Source organism: Taudactylus pleione, unplaced genomic scaffold, assembly GCF_031769625.1.
Source record: "Taudactylus pleione unplaced genomic scaffold, aTauple2 ptg000258l, whole genome shotgun sequence".
Classification (NCBI taxonomy): Eukaryota; Metazoa; Chordata; class Amphibia; order Anura; family Myobatrachidae; genus Taudactylus; species Taudactylus pleione.
In genome coordinates, this window is record NW_028284660.1 from 1087274 (window position 1) to 1105280 (window position 18007).

The 18007-nt window shown below is 48.0% G+C and overlaps 1 protein-coding gene across 3 annotated transcripts in view; it reads right to left on the reverse strand.

Moving 5' to 3' along the window:
- Nucleotides 1-1823: 1823 nt before the first annotated feature.
- The window catches only part of SCNN1A (sodium channel epithelial 1 subunit alpha), a 100603-nt gene continuing 84419 nt past the window's right edge, over nt 1824-18007 (reverse strand). For all 3 annotated transcript variants that reach the window (XM_088480924.1, XM_088480923.1, XM_088480922.1), the window contains exon 13: nt 1824-2633. In XM_088480924.1, the coding sequence (XP_088337050.1) occupies nt 2238-2633 (396 nt within the window). In that variant the 3' untranslated portion in view covers nt 1824-2237. The remainder of the gene's footprint in view (nt 2634-18007) is intronic.

Genomic DNA, 18007 nt, shown 5'->3' on the forward strand with positions numbered 1-18007 from the left:
TAGATACGCCGACGTTACCCCCTTGATATGAAAGGATATATAATGCCTCTGTAGTAGTGCCCCCATAGTTATGCCCCTGTAGTAGTGCCCCTATATAATGCCCCTGTAGTAGTGCCCCCATAGTTATGCCCCATAGTAGTGCCCTCATAGTTATGCCCCGTAGTAGTGCCCCCATATAATGCCCCTGTAGTAGTGCCCCCATATAATGCCCCTGTAGTGCCCCATATAATGCCCCATGTAGTAGTGCCCCCATAGTAATGCCCCTGTAGTAGTGCCCCCATAGTTATTCCCCCATATAGTGCCCCTGTAGTAGTGCCCCCATATAATGCCCCTGTAGTAGTAGCCCCATAGTTATGCCCCTGTAATAGTGCCCCCATAGTTATGCCCCTGTAGTAGTGCCCCCATATAATGCCCCTGTAGTAGTGCCCCCATATAATGCCCCTGTAGTGCAGCTTGTACAAAAAAAAACACTTACCATAATCCCCGCTCCGGCATCCGCCGCCGTCCTGTCCGCCCGACTGCTACTCGGAACTATGGGAGAGATGTCATGACGTTTCCTCCATAGTGCTCATGGAGAGAGCCGGAAGCTGGAGTTCAGAAGAGAACTCCAGCCTCCGTCTAAAGCGGCGCTGCAGGGAAGGAGCCGGGCGCCCGCTGGTAATAACATCTCAGCGGGCGTCCGGCTTAGAGCCTCCCTGCGGCACAGCCGGGCATGCATATGAATTATTCTATATTAGAATGATTCATATGCATGCCCGGCTGTCCGTCCATTACCCCCAGGAATTTTGTTCCCTGACCACTGTTTTAGATGCATTAGAAACTTGTGACATTGCTGAGGCAAGAGGCACTTCACGCCTGTAATGTTATTATTCCCTAATGATTTGATAGACTGGGCATGCAGCAATGATATACACAGTAATGAACTTATCAACTTAAAGAAGTGCCAGTTCTCATTTACGTGCCCTCTCTTAGATTCAAAGCTTCAAAATAGTAAAAGTAGAGGTGCTGCCCATGTCAACCAATCAGATTATAGCTATCATTTTACACACAGTAATTGACAAATGATAGCTAGAACCTGTTTGGTTGCTATGGGAAACGCCTTAACTTTTTTCTTTTTAGAAGCTTTAGTAAATTAACCTCATGTATTGCTGTTAATACTGACGTGTTGTGCTTACTGCTGAGTAACAAACAAAATGGCAGCATCCATTCCTGCAATATTTATGGCCACACGGAAAAAGAATATTGTCCTGAATAATCAATTGACATTTTGCTGCTCCCGTAAGGAGAACTAAAACAAAAAAAATGAATAGCACATACAACTAAGGCAGGATTTCCATATTAAAAAAAAAAGTTTTTTTCTTCCATGTCAGGCATCTAAAAAAACAAAACAAAAAATAAGGCTATAATACTAAACTTATTAGTGCATCCCCCTACAATCAATGTTATCAACTAGCTTGGGGTTTTTCGTGTAGCCAGCTGCCATTGTTTACTGAATTCCTGCTCGCTCCCACTCGGTGACCCGTTTTCCTCCTAGAACCCCAAACCGCTTCCTAAAACGGTTCAGTTTATGTGAAGGGTCCGAGGTCAGTTAAAGGAAGGAACAGCAGCATAGTGACTGGAGTACAGTGCATTGCTTGATAAGGCAAACAGAGCTTGTAGTCTCCTGTCTAATGTGCGTATTCACAGCCTACAGGAAAAGGCAAAGCTTAGCTACAGAAGTGTGGAAGGACTTGGCTGTCCTGTATGAAATGTGCTAGTTTTGTACCGCTTTATAGATAGAACAATAGCTGGTTTCCTTGCATTGTTTTCAACAGAGAAACTGATTACAGGATTCGATACATTTAATACAGAGAGGGGTTTTTCATTTAAAAAAATAAATATTTGGTTGTTGATTCACGGAGTGCAGAAGATTTTTTTATTTCTTTTTTTACTTGAGAAATTAAAAAAAAAAAAAAAAAAACAACATCAAAAAGTTTTGGACGAGCAGAGCTTAGATCAGCAGGAAATGAACCATTGAACTGGATATAATTTTCTCAGCCTAATGACCACGTAACTTGTTTTTCCCTTACAGAGATAAACTAGGTCAAATAGTAGAGTTTTTTTTTTTTTGGTTTGGTGTTTGTTTTTACCTTTTGCTTTATAAAGTGACTATATTTTCCCATACCCCTCTCAAGCTTGGTTACACCTCTTCTAATACACACACATTTTCATGCCCTTATTTTCTAAACGACCTTTCCTTATTCACCTCGCCATGCAGAACTGGCACGGTGGGAAATGTGGCTACGTATGCTGGATGCACGGGAGGATCCACCTCCGAGTGAGCTCAGGTCCAAGGTCTCGTAGGCCGGCGGAGGAGTGATATCCGCTACGACCCTCAGTTGGCGGTCTGAGGGGACAATGCTTTGAATGGGGGCATTTCTCTCTTCTGTAGGATCAAAGGAGGAATCGGGGGTTTGAGCTCTGCCCGTCTCTTCCATGCCTTGAGTCTGACGACTGTGATAACGTTGAAGGAGAATAATCGTCCCAATAGCGATAAGATCGAACACCAACTCGCCCATTTCCACGACGGAGAGAACGGAGGAGCCAAACCAAAGGCTCCACTGGCTTCCCAGTAAGGACAAAAGTGTCACCATCTGAGGAGAAAAGAGACGAGAACAATGGCCAACATGAAAATTATGCTCATACTGTCACAATACAGGTGGTGGACAACAGGCAGCCCGGGCCACTGTACATACTCTATAGTGTTCAAAAAAGGCCATTTATTATTTTTTAGCATTTATCATTATTAAATCAGTGGACTTGGCACCAATGGGGCAAACCGGGCTGAAGAGTGTGTCCCGGAACTGGATTTAAGACTCACATGAATGGTTTACACTCCACCCTGGGACACCCTTTTAGGTCAGGTACCCCCAGGGCTTTAACAAGTGGTGTGCAGCCAGTGACGCCACCCAGGGCACATGGCCATGGGGTAGGTAGAATTAATTCCCTGGTGGCACCTGTATTTGGCATGTAGGGTTGCTGGAATGGCACCCAACAGCCTGAAGAGCCTTAGGACTGCTCTCATCTTCCTGGTCCAAGCACCCTTTTCTGTGACGTCATGACATCACAGGTGCTGGGGCGGAGGGCAGACGGGGCTGGCCAAGGGCCTATTCGTGCCCTGATACTGCACCTGGTACATTGAATTGATGCCATGTCTTCTGATTAATCACAATTAATCATGCAATGCAGATGTCAGTTTCCATCTCCTTCGTCTTCCCTATATGTTTAATGATTAGTTGCCACATAATGATGGAGGCAACAACTGTATTGGCCGCCCTGCTCTGGATGGACAGAAAGTGGATGTATTTGTTCTTCATTAATTTATATATACACTCATTAGGCTGTGACGTTACTTTAAATTGCCATAGCTTATTGGTGTGGTACTGTACCTTGGGATGATCCCAATAGGCTGGCAGTGGATGTGAAAGTGACGGGTGGGCCACACAAATGTCACAAAGGGACTTAGACCACTTTACCACATTGGGCGCTGCAGATTCACTAGCTGGCATGTGTCTGCTGGCCAGTCATATCAATATTCTCCTGTTGCAGCAGTCCAGAGTGGCATTAGTGCCGCCATCTTGCCTGAGGGCAGCAGAGACGGTTATCACAGCTATTCACAGTGTATTTACGCAGCACATGACTTCAAAGACCAATCCTGCGTTAGAGCTCCCTATTTAAACCGCTCTCTGCCACCTGCTCATTGCCAGTACAACTAGTCTTCCAGGTACTCCTGGTCTCCTGTTTCAGAAATGGTTCTCTGTTCCTGAGCTCCCTGCATCTGTTCCAATTCTGCTCCGGTGTTATCCGGAGTGGTCCTATTCCTACTACTGATTCAGCCTGGGTCCAGCGCTCTCCATTCTGCAGCAAGAAATCATCATCATCTGCTCTCCCTGTTGTAGTCAGCGCTCATCCTATACACCAGTGTGCTGTCCGCTACCTGCAGTATTACCTGCTACAGCCCGTCTACCTTTTCTGCACACCCCTGATCAAAACACACCAAATTTCCAGCACTATATACTGCTGCACTTGTGGTCTGCACCAATTTAGCAAACTCCCACATGAACCCTCGGGTATATATATGGGGATGTAGTCGGCATCCCGGCGTGCAGAATGCCCACGGTCTAAATACCAGCGCCGAAATCAGACAGTTCAGGATCCCGGCACCACTATCCCGAAGGTAAGTATTGGGGTGTTAGGGGGAGGTTAGCATTAGCTAGCAAGCTTAAGGTTAGGTATAAGGGGGCGGGTTAGGGTTAGGCACCGGGGAGGGGGTGTTAGGTTTAGGGTGCGAGCAGGGGGAGATTAGGTTTAGGCACTAGGAAGAAGGGGTTAGAGTTAGGCACCAGGGAGGTAGGTTATGGTAGGGAAAATACTTACCATTACTTCTTATGGGTGTCGGGATGCTGCTGTCGGTATTCTGAACAGAGGCATCCTGACAGCCGGGATCTCATACCAAACCCCATATATGTATGTGCAAATCAGGCTCGGATACTAGCCAGTGCCTCCTCTGCCATATACCTCACCGCACGTCCCTGGTGTACATGTGATAGGGAATATAGACTGTAAGCTCCACTTGGGCAGAGACTGATGTGAATGGCCAAATACTCTCTGTAAAGCGCTGCGGAATATGTGTGCGCTATATAAATAACTGGTAATAAATAAATACAAAATAAATGGAGGGCACTGCAGAGAAGAGGACAGTTTTTCATGTACTCGGTTTTCATTTGTCATTAAACACTACTTCCTCCTGTATTCTTTCCTTATAATGTACAAGGACCAGTTTGTACATTCCTATAATGATTAACAGGGTTTCAAAACATTATATTTGCACAGATTTATTAAAACAGAAATCACACAGCTTCACCTTCTTCCTTTATAGAGGAAATTTCAATACTGTATTGGGCCTAGGCTAAGTGAGACTTTGCAGATAATAATGAGAGTTATGGTAAGAACTTACCTTTGTTAACTCGCTTTCTTCGAAGTCCATACGGTCCACAGGGAGACCTTTGGGTGTAGGTGATGGAACTGAATCCAATTCCAGGCACCACGCAGTTAAAAGCTTTCAGCTCCCAGTATGCACTGCTCCATCCTCCCTATCAGGGCCGGCCCGAGCAGAATATTTTTGGTAAGCGAATATACATTTTCGCGCCCCCTGGCTGAATTTGCACACGCTGAAGGCGCGTGCACCCGACAAAGGAAAGGGGTGTGGTCTCACTTACCTTAAGCCCCGATCCTGTGTCTGCTGCTCCTTGTTACTATGGGAGAGACGTCATGACGTCTCTCACATAGTGCCCATGGGGGGAAGCCTAGCCGAAGCTCAGGAGTGAGCTCCGGCTGCCGCTGTGGGAAGCTGGGTGCCCGCTGGTAAAATATCAGCGGGCGCCCAGGAAATGGAGAATCCCTGCGGCGGCCGCGGGAAGGAGTGTGGCGCGGGGGCGGGGAAGGAGTGTGGCACCGGGAGGAGGGTATGAGTTTGGCCGCTGGCTGGCGCCCTACGCACATACGTAGTCGGCGTAACGGACGGGCCGGCCCTGCTCCCTATACCCCGCCTCCGAGCCAGAGGCACCTCAGTTGGTAAGTAGCCAAAGGCCAGGGAAGGATAAGAGAGAGAAGGCGGGTGCCCTGTGGACCCTATGGACTTTGAAGAAAGAGTTAAAGGCAAGTTCTTACCATAACTCTAATTTTCTTCTTCAGGGTCCATAGACTCCACAGGGAGACCTTGGGGATGTCCCAAAGCAGTCCTTTTAAGGGTGGGGATGCTCCTGCACTGAGTGGAGAATCCGGCGCCCAATGGAGGCATCCTGAGAGTCGAAGGTATCAAAGGCACAAAACCTTAGAACGGTCTTTATTATGAGGCCTTATAATTGATATATATTACATTTGGGGTGAGCGTTTGGGCATGGGGCCCCCGAGGCTACTCTGGCTGGGCCTCCTCATGGCATCACCACTTAATACACAGTTACTTCTCACATCCCCTTTAATGTTTGTCTTTTATTCATGTAATTTTTCACATATTTTAACCCCTTTTTTCAACACTTATTAATTAGTCTTACACATCTATACTTTACACTTCACTGTCACCCTTCTTCCTTTCTTCGTGTGATGCTCTGGGGGGGTCCTGGGCTGGACATTTTTTTGGGGTGCCCTGCTCCCTGGACGTGAACCCCTTAGTGTTAGGGGCTGCTAGTGACAGAGAAGCAGTTACGTGGCCTAGCAGCTTCCCATGTATTTGCAAATGCATGCAACTAATATCTCTGAATTCCTATTACTATATAGTCTTCATATATTGTTGCAAGTATAATTCAGTGTGCTGAGGAACAATAGGAGGTTAAATCCCCCCCTTTTTTCTAACTTGGTATGACCCCTTTCTTTCATGCACCTTAATAATACTGCCAGATTGATTGAGCAGCTGCCATTTTTTGTTTGCTGAACAGAAGAACACATGACTGCCTTACAAAGCTGAAAAGCTGAGGCAAAAGAGCAAGCTGCCCACGAGGGACCCACAGACCGAGTAGAATGAGCATTAACAGAAGTTGGAACAGGCAGGTCCGCCTGCGTGTAAGCTCCTGAGATAGTCATACGAAGCCATCTAGCCAATGTTTGTTTGTTGGCTGGCTATCTCTTCTTGTGAAATCCATAGAGCACAAATAAAGAGTCTGATTTCCGAAGGGAACTGGTACAGTCCACATAAATCCTGAGGGCGCGGAACACATCCAAGGAGGCCTCACCTGTCTGGTGATTGAAAGGCTGGTACTATAATCTCCTGAATAATATGGAGACTAGAAACAACTTTAGGAAGAAACTCAGGGCGAGTGCGAAAGGGAGAACAACAGGAGAGCGCTCCCAAATCTGACACCCTCCTGGCAGATGTAATAGCCAGAAGAAAAAGAGTCTTAGCTGTTAACCACCTAAGTTCCACCACATCTAGTGGTTCAAATGGAGGACCCTGGAGGGCCCAAAGAACTACCACCAAATCCCAAGGAGCCACTGGGGGGACAAGAGGAGGTTGAAACCGGAGGACACCCTGGGAGGAAGGTATGGATATCCAGGAGCAGAGCAATTCTACGTTGGAACCACACTGACAGTGCAGAGACATGCACTTTTAATGAGGTCAAAGGCAAGGACCTTGAGACAACAGGTCCGGACATTGAGGCAGCAGGAATGGAGTGTCGATGGAGAGACTCCGAAGATCTGAGTACCAATGATGTCTGTGCCAAGCTGGAGCAACCAGCAGGACAGTGCCTTCGTCTTGCTTGAACTTCCGAAGAACCCGAGGAAGCAGGGAGACTGGAGGAAATAGGTACGCAAACCGGAAGGTCCATTTGACTGACAGAGCGTCCACCAAGCTTGCTTCAGCCTCTTGTTCTGGACCCGTACACTGGTAACTTGTGATTGTGTCGGGAGGCCATGAGGTCCACCTCTGGGAGACCCCATTTGTCCACTAAGAGTTGAAACACCTCTTGGTGAAGAGATCATTCCCCTGGATGCATGTCGTGACGGCTGAGGAAGTCCGCTACCAAACTGAGAACTCCCGGAACAAACACTGCCGAAATGGCCGGGAGATCAGATTCTGCCCATGTCAGAATGAATGACACTTCTGTCATTGCTGCCCGAATACGAGTCGAATCTCCTTGATGGTTGATATAAGCTACTGTGGTGGTGTTGTTGGACTGAACCTGCACGGGTTTTCTGTGAAGAATGTGCTTTGCCATAATAAGGCCCTGTACACAGCCTGAAGTTCCAATATGTTGATAGGCAGGGATGCCTCGACTGCTGTCCACCGAACCTGAAAGGAGTGTGGATCGGTCACTGCGCCCCAGCCCGGGGAGACTGGCATCCATTGTTAGGAGTGTCCAGTCCGGGATCCTTGGTTGGATGAGACATCAGTAGCCACCAGGACACGGACAGGAGCACCTCTGTGGAGAGCACCTCTGGGGAGAGGATCAGCCCCTGCAGGGGCCTGGAATGAAACTGAGCATATTCCACCATGTCGAAGATGTACACCATGAATCCTAGAACCTGCATCACCGAGTGAACTGACACCTGGCGACTGCGGAGGCATCTGCGTACTCGTAACGTGGAGATATTTTCTGGAGTCAGAAAGATTCTCTGCTAGTGAGAATCCAGAAGGGACCCCAAATGAACCATCATCTGTGAGGGAATTAGGGAGAACTTTTTCCAATTGTTTAACCACCCATGCGCCTGTAGATAAGCAATTGTCAGTTGCAAGTGGTAGCGAAACAATTCTAGAGAACTCGCCAACAAGAGGAGGTCCTCCATATATGGTAGTAGCCAGATACCCTGACTCCACAGATGGGCCACCATGACAGCCATAATTTTGGTAAATACCCTTGGAGCCGTGGATAGGCCAAAAGGACAGCGCCCGAAACTGGAAGTGTTGCTGCAGGATAGCAAACCATAGATAACGCTGGTGATAAGGAGTATACTTTAAAGTAACCAGCGAACCCTGGTAAGGGGACACATTTGCAGACTTAAATGTAGTCACCTTGGAATTTGTGCAGATAAAAAAGTGCCCCTGGTAAATTCATCCTCTACACTCATTGACGTGCGGTATAAATATGTCTCACAGCACAAAGGGCCTAAATCAGAGATGCACACAGTACCGTTGTTGAATGCATGGGGCAAATAGTTTCCTGGGCGGTAACAGCCAGATGCAGGCGTGTTGCGATCAGCGATGCTTCTTTGCACAGATTTTGGCAGCCATGTTCAGACGGACATTCTGCGCCTCCATAGGGCTGGTACAATGCTCGATGGTGCGTTTTTTTACGCACAGCGGTGGATTAGCGAAGCAGCTGTTGAGCGTCTCAGTAGGAAGCCATTGGCTGCAACATTAGCATAAATTCGCGCTGTGGTAGAAGATGCAAGTTGCGGCAGCATTAGCACCCAAAATCTTGTTTTGGATGACTCTCAAACTGACTTTAAAAGCAGGATTTAATCCGGTCTGTGATTCTAATGTATGGGCTTTTGTGTAACAAAGCTACACAGAGATCAGTAAACCGGGGCTCATCCTGACTCGGAAGCAATGCAGATGGTTACGCAAGTTGGCGATTTTTTTACAATTACCCATGCATCTAAATCCTTGAAAAGTTGCATAACGCATGCGTCCCACAGTGCCTGCAAAAAGGGTCGCAAGACTGAGCTGCATTGATCTACCAACGTTTTGTCCGTTCCTGGGCGGTGACTGGGAGGAATCTTTGCAGATGGACAAAGGTAGTCAGTCATTCTTATGGGCACGATGCAGGAGAGTACGTACAGGTCAATTACTTAAAGTCATGTGATCGAGGACATCCTGTAATACGAATAGCAGCTCCTCCTTTGTAATATAGAAATAGTTGAAAATGAAAATGAGATAAGTAAAGGAAGTACCAGCGCTCTTGTCTGACTGAAGGCGGAGTTGGGTGTTTAGTATATTTGTGTGTTTTATTGATTTTTTATAAATGACAAAGGGAAGCCTGGTGGCAAAACCATTGTGTGAGTAATGTGGGCTGATCACAAGTTGCAAACCCCAGAGTATACAGTAATTACTAGTGACCTGCAACGCATCCTTATTTTATTTTATTTATTAACAGTTTCTTATATAGCGCAGCATATTCCATTGAGCTTTACAATTGGAAACAAATAGAACAAAACTGGGTAATAACAGACAGATATATAGGTAGGAAGGCCCTGCTCGCAAGCTTACAATCTATAGGGAAATCTTGTGCTGACAATGTTATTTGTTCAAAATGAGAACTTGCTAATAGACTGCAAAACTGATGGATAAAATAAATCAACTTGCCGTAATATCCTGCATTACTGGATGAATTTATTTTTTCTTCTGAAAATTTCCAAATACCCCTCTTATGGCCCAAAGCCTCCTCTCCTGCTGATTTTTTTTTTTTTTTTTTTTAAACTTCTCCATTTTTGAGTTTGATTTGTGATGCTGAATAATTATCCTCATATCCTAATTTCTGCAATAAGTGCCACTACAGGAGCCCAGGTGGTTCCCCCATCTTACCTGTGACTACTGTGTGGTGCTAGGGAGGAAGGGGCCTGCGTACTGCAGCAGTTAGGAATCATAGCCAGTCACAGTGGCTGAGGAACAAAGTGGGTTTTATTTATACCATAAGGCTCAAGGCACCATACAGGGGTCTATTTACTAAGCAGTGTTAGGAGACAGAGTGAAAAGTGATAAGGTGCCAGCCAATCAGCTCCCAACTGTCATTTTTCAAACACAGCCTGTGAGATGACAGTTGGGAGCTGATTGGCTGGTACCTTATCACTTTTCACTCTGTCTCCTAACACTGCTTAGTAAATAGACCCTACAGTATCATAACGGTTACCATACATCACCACAGGGAAGCCTGCATCACCAATAGCAAAAGACTATTACATGATTTTGTTACCCTCCTTATGCTCAAACTTACAGTTAGCCAAAAGAAATTATTTCAGAATGGCTAACACAATACAGTATAATTGATGGAGCTTTAATGCAGACTACTGCACTGCAGAGCGGAAGGACTCGTATGGAGTCAGCACATGGGCCCCCACCTCTCAAACAGTTCACAAAAGCAGCCCCCATAGGTTTCTATGAAGACGGGAGGGGGAAGGGGGGGATCTAAATGGTAAAATTTACCAACCTGCATTCTGGAACTTGCCATTGTAACCTGGGCTAGATTACACTACATTTTCTGGGAGCGAACTCCCGAGACCAAGGATCCATTTCCCAGTACGGTTTGCTAGCAGGGATGTGCAGTCAGCAGGGCGTGCATACTGTACATTGTAGGGTGTCGGGGTCCAAACCAGAAGGTTAAGTATTATCGATCACTTTGCTTCTTACACATCGGACAAAAAAGTGCCCATGCATATAATTAATGGTAAATTCTGCTAATCCGTAATTTCTTATTGCCTCGATAAGCAGCGACAGGGAATTTTTACTATCTGGACCATTTCCCGAAAATGTATAAGTATTAGGGCGGGATGTACTAAGAGAAGAAATGCATTCAAACCCCTGAAAATGCTGTTTTCGGGGATTAATTAATTCCTCCTAAGTACTATCCACCGGAATGCGATGCATTTTGGTGCTTCGAACCTGTGGGAAATGCCATCTTTAGATGTGTTACCCAATAGAAGCCTATGGTCAATGAACCCCGAGAGGGATCCAATCCCAGCACACACTGCGTAATGCGCAGAAGGACGGCAGAGGTACTTCTGGGTCGTAAACCTGGTAGTCCCTCTATCGCAAAAGGGGCAGCTCTTACCGGGAGAGCTGTCCTTTGAAATTTTCTAGGTAGATACCGGCAATATCATCGCCGGTATGAACCCGATACTTGGGGGAATGTACGCGGATCCGATGCTTCGTACATCCCGCCCTAAGGGGTCTATTTACTAAGCAGTGTTAGGAGACAGAGTGAAAAGTGATAAGGTGCCAGCCAATCAGCTCCCAACTTCCATCTCACAGGCTGTGTTTGAAAAAGGACAGTTGGGAGCTGATTGGCTGGCACCTTATCACTTTCTTATCACTTTTCACTCTGTCTCCTAACACTGCTTCGTAAATAGACCCCTTAAAGAGAAACTGTTAATGATTGGATTAGAGATGAGCGGTTCGGATTCTGTGGAATCCGAACCGCTCCGAACATTGGGGATCCGAGTCCACCCGAACCCTGTTCGGGTGTTCACCGCCTGACTCGGATCCCCGTTCGGGGCCGAACGGCGGCCGCCTGATGTCGGATTCTCACTAGAGAATCCGACATCAGGTCTCCTCGCGTGTAGGGCAGAGCGCAGTGATAGCGCTCTGCCCTACACAGACACAGACACACAGCCGCCAGCGGCAGCTGTGTGTTTGTTACAGCAGCCAATGAGAGTCACACAGACTCTCATTGGCTGCTGCACGGAGGGAGCCGGCTGGAGCTCACACATGAGCTCCGTCTTCCGGCTCCCTCCTCAGCGTGTGACAGAGCGGACGGCGCGGGCGCGTGGATACAGGCAAGTTTTATTTTTTTTATTTTTTTACTTGTCAAAGGTCCGGGGGCGCTACTGGGGGGGGGGTCTGCACTACTGGGGGGGTCTGCTACTGGGGGGGGGGGCTATACTACTGGGGGGGCCATACTACAGAGGGGCCTGCTACTGGGGGGGCTATACTACTGGGGGGGGGTCTGCTACTGGGGGAGGCAATACTACTGGGGGGGCCATACTACAGAGGGGCCTGCTACTGGGGGGGGGCTATACTACTGGGGGGGGTCTGCTACTGGGGGGGCCATACTACTGGGGGGGATCTGCACTATTGGGGGGCCATACTACAGAGGGGCCTGCTACTGGGGGGGGGGCTATACTACTGGGGGGGTCTGCACTACTGGGGGGGGTCTGCTACTGGGCAGGGCTATACTACTGGGGGGGCCATACTACAGAGGGGCCTGCTACTGGGGGGGGCTATACTACTGGGGGGGGTCTGCTACTGGGGGGGCCATACTACTGAGGGGCCTGCTACGGGGGGGGCCATACTACTGGGGGGGCCTACTACAGGGGGGCCATACTACAGGGGGGGCCCATACTACAGGGGGGGCTACTACTGGAGCAGCCTACTACTGGGGGGGCCTGCTACTGGGGCAGCCTACTACTGGGGGAGCCATACTACTGGGGGGGCATACTACTGGGTGGCATGCTAATGGGGGGCATACTACTGGGGGGGCCTGCTAATGGGGGACATACTACTGGGGGGGCCTGCTAATGGGGGGCATACTACTGGGGAGCATTCAACTGGGGGCACTGCATAGTGGACCGTACTACTAAGGGGACTGCATAGGGGGCACCACTGCTGGGGGACATTGTGTAAGGGACACCGCTACTGTGGGCATTGTGTAAAAGGGTCACTACTGTGGGCATTGTGTAAAAGGGGCACTACTGTGTGTCGTAACATAAATAAGAGACACTACTTTATGGTGTAATGTGAATCAGGCCCTATGTGCGGTGTAATGCTAATAAGATTGTGCACTGTGACTCCTAGGGCCGTAGCCCACTTTGTAAACAAGTACTGTGACTCTGCTGGCCGTACCCCACTGGGTGGGTGCACTACTTTTCATTTCTGCCACTGCTGTGTGGCAATGTGTCATAGATGTGCTTTATACTGTGGTGTCTGTGTCGTTGTGCCGCTGCTTTGTCGCTTAGCAACCAGTCAGCTCACTGCAACCTTTGGCCAATAATGTTGAAAACAATATTATAAGCTGTGATATGGTCTAAATTGACTGGAAATTAATGTTATTGAGGTTAATAATACTCTAGGAAGAAAAAAAAGACCAATTTATGTGATTTTAGCTTTTTTTGTCAATTTTTGTAAAAAAATCCAAATCCAAATCCAAATCCAAATCCAAAGCCAGTCACCGCAGTTTGGCAAATCCAAATCCAAATCCAAAGCCTGACGACGAATTAGAACCAAATCCAAATCCGGCAAAAATGGTACGGCGCACATCCCTAGATTGGATACAGATAGGACCCTCCATGCATCATAGATATTTGTAGTTCAAGTATGTGCTTCGTTGTAACCAGCCACCCATGGTCGAGGAGCTGAACTTAGATATAAAGTATCTCTCCTAAACAGCCTAGTCCAGAGGCTCCCAATCATGGTCCTCAAGGAATGCTAACAGTCCAGGTTTTAAGGCTATCCATGCTTGAACACAGGTGACTTAATTAGTGCCTCAGTCAATTTGATTTAACCACCTGTGCTCAACCATGGATATCTCTAAAACCTGAACTGTTGGGGTTGCCTTGAGGACTGCGCTTGGGAACCTCTGGCCTAGTCTCTTGTGTCCTGCTTGGACGACTCCTGAGTAGCTACATTTCCGTTACTATTTCAGGTCCCTGGATCTCAAGTTGACTAGAGCATTACATGGGTAGCCACTATGGAAGAGATCACTGAGAGCCAGGACTGTATCTTCCATCCTCCTTGATGGTGATGGAGATGGAGGATTTGCTGGTATGGTTATCATTATGGGAGTAGTATTATAGCACAGGTTCTATGAATCACCATGTCCTTGCACCACTGAGTTGTCAGTTGTCCACTGAAGTAGCTGGACTGTTGGGTAATGGAGCTGTCTTTTGAGGGTGGTGGTGCACCAACTGGTAGCAAGACAGCAGGTGCGAGTAGGGATTGTTGAACACCCTGATGCTACTTGTCTTTACAGTGTTGGTAGTGGTGATGTTTTGTGGTGGATACATAAGTGGTACTCGGGATAAACAAAGAGAATGACTGCCTGTCTTGCCAGCTGTGCTCATATAAGAGAAGGGGGCTGCAGGCCACAGGTCATCCCCCCTTTTGCCTAACTGGAGTTAGCCCTCCCTCAGCGATAGCGTGTATCGCATTCAGGAACACACCTCCCCCTAGCCAGCACATCACTCCCAGACACTCTTGCAAGGGTTGGGGGCATTTAATAGAAGGCAGCTCTCAGAAGCGCTCTTTCCAATACAGCCAAGCAATCAACAGAGTGTATCCCCCCCACTCACCCCCTATACATTAGCAGGGGTGGCAGGAGGTTGTGCTACGCCTCTATGCCATTCACAAAGAGGGGTTGCTACAACTGCATCCACGGCAACGTGCGTCAGAAACCCTGCGCCTCAGCGTTAAAGGGGGGAGGGGCAACACACAGGCAAAACAGTGTGGAGGAGGCTGTGACTGGCATAGCCAAGGAGACTGCGAGTGGGGACTTCAATGCAGCTGGTGTCCACAGGCCCGTTGTTTTGCCCCCCCCCACATTCTCAAGTGAATATCGCTAAGTTTTCCAATCTATTAATAATAAAAGCGGTGACCTAATTTCTCCATGCAAAAGTCTCTTTCCTCTTTATTTCTTGTGCCGAGTGTCACAGGCAAAACCGTGTGGGCAGGGTCCGTAGTAAAAGGTTTCAGCAGTCAGCACGTTACAGTATATGGAAGTGGTAAATGTGGCCTACATAGTGACAGCTAGATCACTGCTGGCAACGCTGCTAAATCGGGAGGCTTGCGTTGTGGTGTTTGTAGTGTATTATATTAGTGTAATAGGTGGTTTTGTACCAGGCATTACAATGCAGAGCAGATTATGATTTATTATTTTGAAATTTCATATCATCACATATCTACTTCCCAAAATAAATTTCATACAAAAAAAATAATAATAATAAATGATAATAGTCAGTAAATGGCTGAATCCAAGTCTGCTGTATTTCTAGGTACTTATGTTGCGCAATGGTGAAAGATTTTAGCAACTTCTATTATAAATTGATACTGTTGTGACACATTTGATTACATGCTATTTGTGACTGGATCTATATACAATTGGAGACCACACGCTTTCCTTATTAACAGCACCTGCCGTTACCCTGGACTTTAACATCTGCATAAGTCAAAGTTGTGTGATAATTTGCTCCATTGGATCCGTCTTGGTGATTTATTATTTTACATTTATTCATGAATATTTTTGGCCCAATGGCCTGGCATGTTTTTTTAACTGTATATTCTATATGCTGATTATGCATTTTTTATATGACTTTTTCCTATTCATTTTAGTTTTTTTTATTAAAACAATATCTTCTATACCTAGCGCTCCCTTTCCTCTCTCTCAGCGATTATTAAGGATCCATTTTGCAGCGGATATTTTCATTTGTAATGAAAAATATCCCCGCTATGTACTAAGGTGTGGGCAGGATGCGCCAGTGCGGCTTTTGCGGTCAAACTTCCGAAAATGACGTATTCTTCGAAAGGTGTGGCCACTTACCACATATGCGCCAAGCTCGGGAATGCGATACATTCCGGGACTTGGATGTGGTGGGCAACACCATCTTTAGAGCGTGTTTCCCAATAGAAGCCTATGGGGCTTCTATTCGCAAAGTGCTGCGAGAGGAATACAATCAGATCGCTCCCAGCACCCTCCGTGGCGTGTGCGTTACTAGACACATGCGCAGAAGGACTTCTGGGTCATAAACCCGGAAAGTCCTTCTATCGCAAAGGACATTGTGATTTTATTCATGCATACCGGCATTATTTACGCCACCATGCATGCGGAGATTGGCGGGATGCATCACATGCAAAACGCGATGAGTCATAGATTCCGCCCAGCGTCAGTTTCCGACAGTGGGCGGAAGATTTCTCTCCTGCTCGCTTGCAAGCCTCCGTAGAGTTAAGGCTGTTTACACCATCTGAAAGTGGTGTAAACTAACGGGACCAAATGCGGGGCCTGATTCAGCACAGTTCGTAAGACTGCGTTCGTACGCACCCGACCGCTGTGCAATTATGCAAATGAGTGCAATCACAATGCGATCGCAGCACTATACAAAGCCGCCCACCACTTCATCAAGCCGCCCTCTTCCCTTTATTTACATCCGCAATACCTATGCAAGTGTGCAAAAACATCGGCAACATTGAGAACCATCGGACCCAATTTCCTGTCATTATCTACAGCTCAATGCCGCCGCAGGGGCTTCATTTTGCACGCCCCTGTAACGGTGTCACCACGCAGAGGCGCGCCTGCGTTTCACCGACCACACCCCTGTCACAACGCCGAATGGCCACTTCCTGTCAATCACTGAACGATGAGACTGCATACCCACTGCCATTGCTTCTCGATGGCAGCCACCAGTTCGCGCACTGCGATGCATACGCAGAACACAAACATCGGTCGGGTGCGTGCGCCCGCAGCCTTGCGCTCCGTGCTGAATCATGCCCTCTGTTTGGTACATAGGGGTCAGATCGTAGTCCCCATTGATAATAATAGGAACTGCGATCTGCAGTGCTAATTTCTGTGAGATCTCCAGCATTGTGCCATTAGTACATAGCAACAAACAATAAAATTATGCAGAAACTGCAGTTTCTACATAATTGTAGAAGAAGAAAAAAAAAAGAAACCTAGATAGTCAGATAGTCTCCCGTATAAGAGAGGTTTAGATGTAGACAGTGTGCGGGTTCCCAAACAACCTTAAGGTGGGTACACACCTGACATATCTGCAGATGATGGTCATTCACACACACTGAACGACCATCATCTGCATGCTGCAGCGTGCCCCGACGGCCGGGTAGGGGGCGTGGCCTAATCAAGTAAGCCGTGGCCACGCCCCCTTAAAAAAAACACAACAAAAACCACATTTGTGGCGCTGGGGAGGGGGGCGCTGTGTGGCCCTCAGCCCGGCGCACAGCCAATGGGGGGGGGGGCGCGATCAGCGTGATTGCTCCCCCCCCTTTGGCAGAGGAGACTGCTCGGGCTGCTGCTTTAGCAGCCTCGGACAGTCTCCCAGTGCAGCCCAGCACACAGCAGCGTGTGCTGGGCTGCTTTGGATGGGGAGCTGTGCCGGACCCGGGTAAGTAGTTCCTGCTCGCGGCTCCCCCCCTCTGCACCCCTGTGTACGGGGGCGACCAGCTGATCGCCCATACACACTTGCCAATGCGATATGTCTGAACGACGTTATTCACAGACATATCGTCTGTACACACTGGCCCACGGGGGCACGATTGGCCGATCAACAGATCGGCCAATATATCGGCCAGTGTGTACCCAGCTTTACACTGCCGCTATTTACATTACAAATTGTCCAAACTGTTATAGCCTTGAAACGACAAAAACAAAATAAGGGCCTGATTCAGACCCACTCGCGAGCGGCTGTCCGCTCGCAAGTGGGTCGATGGTCTGCACTGAGCATGCGCACGACGGAGGGAGCTCCGTCGTGCGCATGCGCCAGACACGACGAGCGAAGGACTTTCCTTCGCTCGTTGTGTCCGATCAAAGGGGGCGTGCTGTCAATGTTGATTGACAGCACGCCCCCTTTGGTGGGCGTGCCGAGGGCGTGCCTCCCTGACGGGGGCGTTCCCACGGGAACGCCTCCCGTCAGAAGCCGGCCCACTGACATCACTAGTGATGTCAGTGGGAGTGATTTTGGCTCTGATAGAGCCAAAATCACTCCGGAGTTTGCGGTTGAAAACCTCAACCGCAGGCTCCGGCTCGCAATTTCGATG